The 13,269-nt window shown below is 36.6% G+C and overlaps 1 protein-coding gene across 1 annotated transcript; it reads left to right on the forward strand.

Moving 5' to 3' along the window:
• The first annotated feature begins 7,773 nt into the window (after positions 1-7,773).
• On the forward strand, positions 7,774-10,898 carry LOC115893654 (olfactory receptor 5B2). Its single transcript, XM_030918750.1, has 2 exons — positions 7,774-8,586; positions 9,345-10,898. Exon 2 carries the CDS (start codon positions 9,373-9,375, stop codon positions 10,300-10,302), a length of 930 nt encoding a protein of 309 aa, XP_030774610.1. The 5' UTR covers positions 7,774-8,586; positions 9,345-9,372; the 3' UTR covers positions 10,303-10,898.
• The last annotated feature ends 2,371 nt before the right edge of the window (positions 10,899-13,269 follow it).

Here is a 13,269-nt window from a genome sequence, read left to right on the forward strand (position 1 = left end):
GTTTTGTTTGTTCTTGTTTTACTAGTTCCTTGAGGTACAATGTTATGTTGTTAATTTGTGATCTTTCTATTTTTTGATGTAGGCATTTAATACTATAAACTACTCTCTTAGCACTGCTTCTGCTGTTTTCAATATGTTTTGGTATGTTTTGTTTCCATTTTTATTTATTTCAAAAAATTTTAATTTATGACTTAATTTGGTAAACAACCTAAATATTGTTTAGGAATATATTGTTTACTTCCCAGGTATTTGCTTATAGTTTCCAGAGTTCCTCTTGGTATTGATTTCTAGTTTTATTTGGCTATGCTCTGAGAAGATAATTGGTATAATTTCAACTTTTAAAAGTATATTGAGACTTGTTTTTTTTTTTTTTATACTTTAAGTTCTAGGGTACATGTGCATAACGTGCAGGTTTGTTACATATGTATACTTATGCCATGTTGGTGTGCTGCACCCGTCAACTCGTCAGCACCCATCAATTCATCATTTATATCATGTATAACTCCCCAATGCAATCCCTCCCTCCTCCCCCCTCCCCATGATAGGCCCCGGTGTGTGATGTTCCCCTTCCCGAGTCCAAGTGATCTCATTGTTCAGTTCCCACCTATGAGTGAGAACATGCGGTGTTTGGTTTTCTGTTCTTGTGATAGTTTGCTAAGAATGATGGTTTCCAGCTGCATCCATGTCCCTACAAAGGACGGAAACTCATCCTTTTTTATGGCTGCATAGTATTCCATGGTGTATATGTGCCACATTTTCTTAATCCAGTCTGTCACAGATGGACATTTGGGTTGATTCCAAGTCTTTGCTATTGTGAATAGTGCCGCAATAAACATACGTGTGCATGTGTCTTTGTAGTAGAATAATTTATAATCCTTTGGGTATATACCCAGTAGTGGGATGGCTGGGTCATATGGTACATCTAGTTCTAGATCCTTGAGGAATTGCCATACTGTTTTCCATAATGGTTGAACTAGTTTACAATCCCACCAACAGTGTAAAAGTGTTCCTATTTCTCCACATCCTCTCCAACACCTGTTGTTTCCTGACTTCTTAATGATTGCCATTCTAACTGGTGTGAGATGGTATCTCATTGTGGTTTTGATTTGCATTTCTCTGATGGCGAGTGATGATGAGCATTTTTTCATGTGTCTGTTGGCTGTTTTGTGACATATCTTGGAGAATGTACCGTGTGTCCATGAAAAAACTATATTCTACTTTTGTTAGTTAGACTGATCTGTGTTTGTGACGTCCATTTGGTCAAAAATTTAAGTCCAGTGTTTCTTTGTTAATTTGATGTTTTGATAACCTGTCTAGTGCTGTCAGTGTGGTGTTAAGTCCCCCATTAATATTGCATTTCTGTATGTTTCTTTCTGTTTTTATCATTATACTTTAAGTTCTAGGGTACACGTGCACAACGTGCAGATTTGTTACGTATGCATACATGTGCCGTGTGGGTGTGCTGCACCCATTAACTCGTCATTTACATTAGGTATATCTCCTAATGCTATCCTTCCTCTGTCCGCTTACCCCACTACAGGCCCCGGTGTGTGGTGTTCCCTAACCTGTGTGCAAGTGTTTACATTGTTCAATTCCCACCTATGAGAACATGCGGTGTTTGGTTTTCTGTCCTTGCGACAGTTTGCTCAGAATGATGGTTTCTGGCTTCATCCATGTTCCTACAAAGGACAAGAACTTACCCTTTTTTATGGTTGCATAGTATTCCATGGTGTATATGTGCCACATTTTCTTAATCCAGTCTATCGTTGATGGACATTAGGTTGGTTCCAAGTCTTTGCTATTGTGAATAGTGCCACAACAAACATAAGTGTGCATGTGTCTTTATAACAGCATGATTTACAATCCTTTGGGTATATACCCAGTAATGGGATGGCTGGGTCAAATAGTATTTCTAGTTCAAGATCCTTGAGGAATCGCCACACTGTCTTCCACGTGGCTGAACTAGTTTACAGTCCCACCAACAGTGTAAAAGTGTTCCCATTTCTCCACATCCTCTCCAACACCTGTTGTTTCCTGACTTTTTAGTGATCGCCATTCTAACTGGTGTGAGATGGTATCTCATTGTGGTTTTGATATGCATTTCTCTGATGGCCAGTGATAATGAGCATTTTTTCATGTGTCTGTTGGCTGCATAAATGTCTTCTTTTGAGAGTGTCTGTTCATATCCTTTGCCCACTTTTTGATGGTGTTGTTTGATTTTTTTCTTGTAAATTTGTTTCAGTTTTTTGTAGATTCTGGGTATTAGCCCTTTGTCAGATGGGTAGATTGCAAAAATTTTCTCCCATTCTGTAGGTTGCCTGTTCAGTCTGATGGTAATTTCTTTTGCTGTGCAGAAGCTCTTTAGTTTAATTAGATTCCATTTCTCAATTTTGGCTTTTGTTGCCATTGCTTTTGGTGTTTTAGACATGAAGTCCTTGCCCTTGCCTATGTCCTGAATGGTATTGCCTAGGTTTTCTTCTAGGGTTTCTTTCTTTATGTCTAGTACTTTTTTATGAGTCTGGGTGCTGTTCCATTTTGGGTGCACATATATTTAGAATTTTTATATGTTGTTGCTGATTTGATCTCTTTATCATTGTATAATGACCTTATTTGTATTTTTTTATCATTGTTTATTGTAAGTCTGTTTTTCCCGATATAAGTGTAACTACTACTACTCACTTTTGGTTTTCATCTGTGTGGAATATCTTTTCCACCTGTTTAACTTCTGTCTGTAACTGTTTACCAACCAGTAAGGTGAGTTTCTTTTAAGTAGCATGTAGTAGCTTCATGTTTTTATCTATGTCATCGATGTATATCTTTTAAGTGGAAAATTTTAATTCATTTATTGTTAAGGTTAATATTGACATGTGAGTTTTTGTTTCTGACATAATGTAAATTGTAATCTAGCTGTTTGGTAGATTCTTTGTTTCTTTTCTTCTTTGTCTTTGTGGTTTAGTGGAGTTCTGTCATGTAGTCATTGTCTTTTTTTTTTCTTTTTGTAATTTTGTGTTTATATGATGGCAAGTATTGACATTTTGTATTCACATTTAGAACTCCTGGAGAATTTCTTATAGGGCCAGTCTAGTGGTAATGAATTCCCTCAGCATTTGGTTATCTGAGAACTTTATTTCTCCTTCATTTATTAAGCTTATTCTGAATAGGATTTAAAATTCGTGGTTGACAGAGTTTTTTTCCTTTAAATACTTTAAAAATAGAATATTTTTTCTAGCTTGTAAGGTTTCTGCTTTTAGTCCGCTATTAGTCTGATGGGGTTTTCTTTATAGATGACTAGACTCTTTTCTCATGCTGATTTTAGGATTTTTCTTTCATGTTGACTTTAGACAATCTGATGACTATATGTCACGTTAAGGTCCTTTTTGCAATGTATTTTCCTGTAGTTTGTTGGGCTTCTTGTATCTGGATGTGTAAATCTCTTGCCAAACTAGGGAAACTTTTTGTCAATTATTTCCTTAAATAGAGTTTCTATGCTTTTTGCTTTTTCTTCTCCCTTGGAAATACTTATACTTCATATGTTTGGTTGCTTTATGCAGTCCCATACTTCTCAAAGGCTTTGTTTGTTCTTCTTTAGTCTCCTTTCTTTATTTTTGTCTGATTGAATTAATTCAAAACAACTGTCTTCAAATTTTGAGATTCTGTTCTCTGCTCATTCTAATCTGTTGTTAAGGCTTTCAACTGTTCTTCATAATTCTTTCACTGAAATTTTCATTTCCAGAAATTGTTTGGTTCTTTAAGATCTCTACCTCCTTGGTAAATTTCTAGCTCATATCATGAATTGATTTTCTGATGTGTTTGCACTGGTATTCAGAATTCTTTTATATCTTATAGAACTTCTTTAAAATCAGTATTTTGAATTCTTTATCTGACATTTTGAAGATTTCTTATTGGTTCAAATTCATTGCTAGAGAATTACTGTGTTCCTTTGGAGTTGTTAAGCACTTTGTTTTTTCATACTTCCAGTATTATTATCCTGATTTCTTTGCATCTGGAGAATTAGTCACTTCTATTATTGAATTTACTTTCATCGGAGTGTGACTTACTTTTCTTGAGAATGTGACTATGATGTATGCTGAATAGGGTTACTTGGCTTTGTTTCTGGGTGTCTAAACTGGTGGTTCCATGCTTTGTGTCCAAGGCAAGAAGGCAAAGCTGGGCAGTACGGGGTTGTGCAAGTCTGCACTTGAACCCCACAATGGCATGTACAAGTGCTGGCCCTTACAGGGTTCAGAGAGAAATCCTCAGGCCTCTGAAGAAACACTCCAGCAAGAAGCAGAGCAACTGCTGCTGTGTCAATGACCCCATGAGGGAAAGAGTGCATCTTAGGCTCCATGGTCTATCAGGGGGTAGTTAGACCCAATTTGCTCTCACTCAACCCATCAGGGCTCCTTCCCACAGCCGGACACTAACAGTGAGTTGGGACAGTTAGCCAACTCAAATGCAGTTTGCCTTTAGACTGTGAAAATGTCCCAGGCTGCAAAACTTTCTACCCTGGCCAAAACCACTGCTCTTAGACTCAAACCCTCCTGGTCTGGTCCTGCAAGATGGGTTCCCAATTCCATTGTCGGCAGCTGAAGTCCATGCTATTCTTGCCTCTCCATTCTGGCTATGTGGATTCCTCCTCCAATCAAGTTAAGATCATAAATCCCTGACTAATGACTCTACAAACCAGTGGCTGCCACCAATGCTATCTGGCAGGTTCCTGTGCAACCCACTATGAGTTAGCATCAGGAATGACCTCCTTCTATTGGTCCTTAAGCCTGGGAGTGCATGTGGGGTACTTCCCAGTGCTCTTCCTTCTCACAGTCCCTTGACTGTTCCCCAAGTCTGATCCAGGTTTTGGGAAGCTCAAAAAGTTCCCGATGGACTAGATTTCCTGGCTTCCTGGTGGAAATGTGTATTGTGGAGCACTCCCCCTTTCACATATGGAAGGATTGATTCACAGATTTCCATTTGGGCTGCTGTCTGTCTTGTTTTCAGCAGTATCCAAGGTTTTCTTTCACTTTTATGTTGAACAATCATGTTTCTTCTTGCATACAAGTTCACAGTGTGAATCTCTACACACTACTTGCTATTTCCAAGTGGGCAAGGATTCTGGCAAAGCATCCATTCTACTATCTCAGAAAAAAAGGTACTCATCTCTATTTTATTAATGAGAGAATTCAAGTGTTTATATAACCTATAAGCTCAATATGAATTTTGGGAAGTTATGCTGCCATGGGCCAACATGACTTACATAATACTTTAGCCTAGTTTCTGTTATGCCACTCATGATTCTGTCTGATTTCTGCCAGAAAAGTTAATGATGAATCTTCTCTGAAGATGTTTGCACTACCAAGAAGAAATAACTCCAAGTAAAGTAAATATACTAGTGTTCTTCCTAAGAAAACAGAACCAGGCTTCCATGCACAGTTTAGTTGTTGCTTCTCTCAATGATTGGAGTGAGAGACTCTGGTTATCCTCATGGGTAACTTGTCCCCTGAGAACTTTATGTATGTTCAAATTCCTCAATTATTGTTAGTTCCCAGTCATTGGTCTCTAACATCCCAACATGACTCTATTTAACATCATGTTAGAGGTTCCATCCTGTGTGTCACCTTTTGGTGATCATTTATTGATCTCAGTGTAAAAGGTTGTCCGTTGTACTAAGTGGCCTTATTTCACACTGGTATATTACTCTGAGTCTGCAACAATGGCCAGGGATAAAACCCCCAGCTAAAAATGATGTTCATTGTGGATATGATGATCCCTTCTTAGAGCTCTTTAGCACTTTACAGAATGCATTTCAGAGACTTCTATTTTTCCTCACAGCAGCAGTCCTGTGTGACAAGTTGGAGAATATTTTCTAATCTCCACCTAATCATCACTTTTTCCTTAAATCTCCCTCCCTCTAGAGAACTTCAATATTTGTGACTAGACATTAAATAACAACTTCTTAAATAGAAGATTTCTTTCTTCTTTGAGTAGGACTTGCAATTTGAAGATACCAACTGAAAGTGTGTCATCTTCCTTGAAGAGCAAGGTAAGTTTCTAGCTCAGTTCTATGGTCTGTTTAGGTTGTAGTAATAGAATATGTGCTATATAAAAGTTCAAGGGCAAACATTTTCCCATTGAATACATCCAGAGTTTAGTATCCCAGCTTTAAATATTTTCATGCTCTCACGCTATTTAGCCACAGTCCAGGTGTTACAACAATCTCCATTGATTAGGAAAATGGTGATTTTATTCAAATAATAGAAGATGGTACTATTCTCATCATTTGAAATTCATATGCTTAGAGGGCAACAGACATTGGGGCCTATCGAAGGGTGGAGGGTAGGAGGAGGGAGAGGATCAGAAAAAATAACTAATGGGTCCCAGGCTTAATACCTGGGTGATGAAATAATATGTACAACAAACCCTCATGATGCAAATGTACCTATGTAACAAATCTGTATATGTATCCCTGAACTTAAAAGTAAAAAACAAAAAACAAAATAACCTTTTACACACAAAAAAATCCATGTGCTTAGAAGAGCATTTAGAAAATGAAGAGCACTCTAAATATTTGTTGAGGCAATGAGTGAATGTATCTAAATGAATAAATGAATAAATAAATGAGTCAGCAAATGATCAGTGAGCACATTAAAAAATACATGGTTCTGTGTTACTGAAGCACAGTCTCATGCCTAACTTTGCACAGGCTATTCAGAGGCTCTTGATTGAAAGCTTTAGATTTTTTAAAATAAGGAATCCACACGATTTACATTGTGACCCATAATGGGTGACCGCATGCGTGTGTACACACACACATACACACACAGCAAAATCAAAGCTTACATGGAATCCTATTTTTCACCTACAATGCACCTTTACTTTCTACTTTTTTGAGCTAATGTATGCAAAATTCATAAAAGACAATCTGCACATAGTGCATGCTTTATGTGTTAGAGGTCATTCCTAACAATAGCAGTTATATTTATTTAGTTTATTGATGTTAGTGTTTTTTTATTCTGTCTTTCCTTGCCATAGAGAACTTGGAAGCTTTTGACCACTACCTGAGACAGATTTTTTTTCTAATGGTATTTATACGTTATTCCATGACTGAATTTCCAACTTTTAGACTATCTCTTTTTTTCCAGGCACAAGGTAAGCTTCTATGTTCCACATATACATTTAGTAAAACGGAATTCGTGCAAAGCAGTGGGACAGCTATAGATAACATATGATTTTAGAACAGGAGTAGATGCTTTAAATTTCTTTTTATAAAAACATATGCTGAGGCTGGAGTATAGAGATGTCAAAACTTCCATTGGTAGGGTGTTCAGTGATACTTGTGAAATATCATACTGTTTCCCTAAAGAAGATGAAAAAAATAAGATAGATGATGCTCTGATTAAGTAGGTGGTAATTTCATCTTACTCACTATCAGTTAGGCTTCTACTAGAAGTAAAACAAACAAAAATGACAGAAGTGTGAATGACAGCTCTTCAGACTATAAAAGGAACTAAATAACTTAGCAAGATGCATACAGAATTGTAACCTTTCCCCCATAATCTCATCCTTATTATGACTAGCACATCTAATGCTCGTTGTGAAGTAGCTAAAAGCACAAATTTTGATTAGGTTGGAACTCGGTTTCAATTGTGAATCTTGACTATTCTCCATACTAGTTGTATAATTGTAGAATATCACAAAACTTTTCAAATATCAAATTCTTGTAATGGTAAAATAGTAATAACAATAATACTTATCACACACAGACACATAAACATTTATATGAAAAGTTCTTAACATCTGTTGTAGAACATAGTATATTCTAAAAGTGGTTATGTGAGTTAAGTTTGGCAAACATAAGGCTTTCATGGGCTAAACTTACGCAGTGTGGAAAGACAGTAGGCAATAGTAGTTAGCAGATGAATAGTAGTTAGAGGATGAATGCCCTTTCTAATTTAAAACACTATTCATATGCAAGAACTGATCTAAATAATAATTTTACAACTTAGAACCTGCCACCAAAACAGATCTGCAGACTAAAGGAAACCCACAAACGATGCATTTTAAACTATAAGGGTCTGCATTCAACTAAGAGATGACAAAAATGAAAGAAAAGAATGAGTTTAAGTAAAGGAGATGCTGTGAAACCGAGCTAAAATGTAAGTTTCAAGGAAGAAATTAAACAGAAGAATGGTTCACATGGAATTGCTGGAGCAGTCAATCATTTGGGTGAAAAAAAGACAGAATGAGAATTATTGGGAGGCACAGAAAATCTCAGTAGCCCTAGTATGTGAGGAAAGACAAATTGAAGAAGGGGCTACAAGACTTCAAAATTTACCAACACACAAAGTCCTGCCATCCTCCTTTATGAAACTAACAGAGATCATCATTCCATTCTAACAATAACATTATAGCTAGCTCTCATCAGACTGTGCTAAACATTTAACATTTTGTTTATTGTTGTAAAAATGTATTATTTCATTGAATTTTCAAAATAATGCCTTGAGGTTGATCTCATTAATATTTTCATTCTGCAGGTAAAAAACAAGGTTCAGGGAAGTTAGTCTGGGACCGATGCTGCCTAAGTAGTAAATGGTAGGGCTGATATGCACCTCTTCCCAATCCCAAGCTCTATATCTGATGCTGCCTTCCCCTCAGAATTGCCTTTGCTGGTTGTACATTTCTCTACTTCTCCAGCTGTCCTGAGACCGTTAATGTGCATTTTCCTCTCAGTTACCTCACTATGAAACCTGTCTAAGTTTGCACCAACAAAGACAATGAGTAATTGTAAATTGCTTCACATTCAATTTGATTTAGATTCAATTTAGACCATTGAACTTGAGAACAACTCTCCTGAGCCAGAAGATAGGCTTGACTATTAACACTTGTGTATATATGAATAAATGACTTAATCTTGTGAGCTTCACAAATTAAATAAATGCAATAACTAATCAACCTCATTATATTGTTGAGAGGAATCAATATACATACAAATTGCCTAGAGCAGTTCCCAGTATGTGAGCAACATAAATATATAAGTTTTACTGGATTAGGGAAAACCTAATTGGCAGAAAAATTAGTTCCAGATGAATCATCTTGGACACATCATTAAATACACTACATAGCAGTTTATAAATTTATAAAATGGAAACATTGGGGTATTATTTATAAAGATCCCCTGGATTCAACAGATTGCAACTGTGTAGATAATGCATTAAAGATTGTTATTAAGCCTATGCTTTAGATCTATGGAATTTTAAAGTATGAATTGTTGCTATATGCATATAGTATTTATACATTTCTAAATCTCTTTTTTGTTTATCACTCTATTGCTTTATTTCTCATTGCTACAGGACATCTTATGATTCCCTGATAATACCGATGGAGAATTGTACAGAAATGACAAAGTTCATACTTCTAGGACTAACCAATGCCCCAGAACTACAGGTCCCCCTCTTTATCTTGTTCACCTTCATCTACCTCCTCACTCTGTGTGGGAACGTGGGGATGATGCTGCTTATCCTGATGGACTCTTATCTCCACACACCCATGTACTTTTTCCTCAGTAACCTGTCTCTAGTGGACTTTGGATACTCCTTAACTGTCACTCCCAAGGTCATGGCTGGACTCCTTAGAGGAGACAAGGTCATCTCCTACAATGCATGTGCTGTTCAGATGTTCTTCTTTGTAGCCTTGGCCACTGTGGAAAATTACTTGTTGGCCTCAATGGCCTATGACCGCTATGCAGCAGTGTGCAAACCCCTACACTACACCACCACCATGACGGCCAGTGTATGTGCTCGTCTGGCCCTAGGCTCATACGTCTGTGGCTTCCTAAATGCCTCATTCCACATTGGGGGCATATTCAGTCTCTCCTTCTGTAAGTCCAATCTGGTACATCACTTTTTCTGTGATGTTCCAGCAGTCATGGCTCTGTCTTGCTCTGATAAACACATTAGTGAGGCGATTCTGGTTTTTATGTCAAGCTTTAATATCTTTTTTGCTCTTCTAGTTATCTTTATCTCCTACTTGTTCATATTCATCACCATCTTGAAGATGCATTCAGCTAAGGGACACCAAAAAGCGTTATCCACCTGTGCCTCTCACTTGACTGCAGTCTCCATCTTCTATGGGACAGTCATCTTCATGTACTTGCAGCCCAGCTCCAGCCACTCCATGGACACAGACAAAATGGCATCTGTGTTCTACGCTATGATCATCCCCATGCTGAACCCTGTGGTCTACAGCCTGAGGAACAGAGAAGTCAAGAATGCATTCAAAAAAGTGTTGAGAAGGCAAACATTTCTATAAGATTGGAATTTTAACACTGTTGTATACACAAAAATGTTTCACTCATCTCAGACCTTCCTCACGCAATGAGTTACATTTGAAACCCCACAATACATGTAAGTTCATGAGGTGATATTCTTACCTCTTTAGAAGTCAATTATGTAATAAAAATTAAACATTCTCAGAAATGTAACACCTGAACGAGGAAGGCTAAAGGGAAATGTTAGGATTTTTGGAACTTGCTGGTCAAACCTTACTAATGACATTTGGTTCACTCACTTGTTCCATTTGCATTTTCTCTACCACATTCCAATGCAAACATACTTGTTAAACAGGGACACCAACAAGCCCACAAAAATATATATGCTTATGCCCTTGTGGGCACATAGGCGTTAGAAGGAGAAATTTACTCAGAAGTAGGTGGAGTGTGGCTAGTTTTTATATAAAGGACTTAAGTAATTAATTTAGTATTATAGTATAAATTTATTTTTGAATAGACTTTTTAAGAACAGTTTTATGTTCACATTAAAATGGAGAGGTAAGTACAGAGATTTCCCATATACCTTCTGCCCCCACATACGTATACCCTCCCTCATTGTCGATATCCTCCAACAGAGTGCTACATTTTTTTACAATTGATGAACCTACATTGACACATCATTATCATCCCAAAACCATAGTTTACATTAGGATTCACTCTTGCAGTTGTCCCTTCTATGGATTTGGACAAATGTATAATGACATGTATTCATCATTATAGTATCATATTGAGTAATTTCACTGCTCTAAAGCTCTTCTATGCTCTACTTATTCATTCTTCCTTCTTCCCTTAACCCCTGACAACTACTGATCTTTTTCTGTCTCCACAGTTTTGCTTTCTCCAGAATGTCAGACAGTTGAAATCATATGGTATGTAACCTTTCCATATTGGCTTCTTTCACATAGTAATATGCATCTGTTTTCTCCATATCTTTTCATGGCTTGATAGCTCATTTCATTTTAGCACTGAATATTGTCTATTGTCAAGTGGTATCACACTTTATTCATTTACCTACCGAAGGATATTTTGGTTGCTTCCCAAGTGTTGGCAGTTATGAATAAAGCTGCTATAAACGTGTGGTTTAACTGGTGTTTTCTTTCTCCAACTTTGCTGCATGTTCTGCTGGTTTTCCTTGTTGGCTTTTTATCTTGTACTCATACTCTGATTATAGGTGTTCTTTAATGCTCCATCCTGAGATGCTTATATTTTCAGGTTTTTATTAAACTTCTCACTGACGTCTCAAAAATAACATGTATAAAACTAAAATCTTGCTTTTATGCCCCAAATCTAGATTCTGATTGTACTTAGAGTACATTTTCTAACTGTGGCCTACAAAAGTTGCTTAACCTCTCTGCTGCCACTTCTTTCATTTTCTTCCAAATTTCTCCTTGCTTTCTATGATTCAGCAAATTAATCTTTGTTTATTTCTTGAACACAAGAAGCACATTCACACCGCAGAATGCTGTCCATCTTGGCCTTTTTGCCTACCATGTTCTTTCCTTATATGTCATTTTAAATATTATATACTCAGAGAGCCCAATTTAACTCTGCATCTAAAATTATTATCTCCCATGTCCGTTAGTCTTTATTTCAGCATCATGGCTTTTTTTCTTTTAATTGTGATAAGAACACTTATTATAAGATCTACTCTTTTAACAATTTTTAAGTGTACAATATAGTATTGTTAATTATAGGCATTATGTTGTAAGCAGATCTCTAAAACGTATTCATTTTTTATAACTGAAACTTTATACCTGTTTAACTGTAGCTCAGCCCCCTATTTCCCCCACTCCCACCACAGCCCCTGACAGCCACCATTCTACTCTCTTTTTCTGTAAGTCTATTTTAGATACCTTATGTAAGTAGAATCATGCAGTATTTTGTCCTTCTATGACTCGCTTATTTCACTTAGCATATTATCCTCCAGGATCATCCATCTTGTCAAATGCAGCAGGATATTCTTCCTTTTATTGAAACATAATAATTGTACATATTTATGGGGCACAATGTGGTATTTTGACAAATGTATACATTGTACATTGATGAAAATTAGCATATGAATCACCTTAAACATTTATCATTTCTTTGTTGTAAGAATGTTCAAAATCCCCTCTTTTAGATATTTGAAAATATATAATGCATTTGTGTTAGCTAGACTCACCCTACTGCACAATAGAGTACCAGGACTCATTCTTATCTAATTGTAAGATTGTACCTGCTGACAAACCTTTCACCATCTCTGCCTCTCCACTATTCTCCCAAGTTGCTGCTAACTACTATTCTACTTTCAACTTCTCTGGGATCAGTTTTTTTAGATTCTACATATAAGTGCGATGATGCAGTATTTGTCTTTCTGTGCCCAACATTTCACTTAATATAATGTACTCCAGATTCATCCATGTTATTGCAAATGACAAGATTTCATCTTTTGTAAGGCTGAATAGTGTTCTATTGTGTATATATACAGCAGTCTCTTTATCCATTCATCTGTTGATGGGCATTTAGGTTGATTCCATATGTTGTCTATTATAAATAGTGCTGCAATAAACACTGGAGTCCAGATTTTTTTTTAACACACTGATTTGATTTCCTTTGGATATATGCCCAGTAGTTGGATTGCTGGATCATGTAGTAGTTCTATTTTTAATTTTTTGAGGAACCTCCATACTGTTTTCCATAATGACTCTACTAGCTTATATTCCCACCAACAGTAAGAGTTCCCCTTTCTCCACATCTTTGCCACATTTGTTATATTTAATCTTTTTGTTAATAGCTATTTTAAAACTGGGGCAAGGTGATATCTCATTGTGGTTTTGATTTACATTTCTCTGGATATCCACCTCTTGTCGAATGTATACTTTTCAAATATTTTTTCTCATTCTGTATGTTGTCTCTTTTCTCTGCTGATTGTTTCCTTTGCTGTGCCAAAGCTTTTTAGTTTGATGTGG

This window comes from Rhinopithecus roxellana, chromosome 15 (genome assembly GCF_007565055.1).
Source record: "Rhinopithecus roxellana isolate Shanxi Qingling chromosome 15, ASM756505v1, whole genome shotgun sequence".
NCBI classification, from domain to species: domain Eukaryota; kingdom Metazoa; phylum Chordata; class Mammalia; order Primates; family Cercopithecidae; genus Rhinopithecus; species Rhinopithecus roxellana.

Coding starts and splice junctions, on each gene's coding strand:
- LOC115893654 (XM_030918750.1), top strand. CDS start 9,373: ATGGAGAATTGTACAGAAATGACAAAGTTCATACTTCTAGGACTAACC.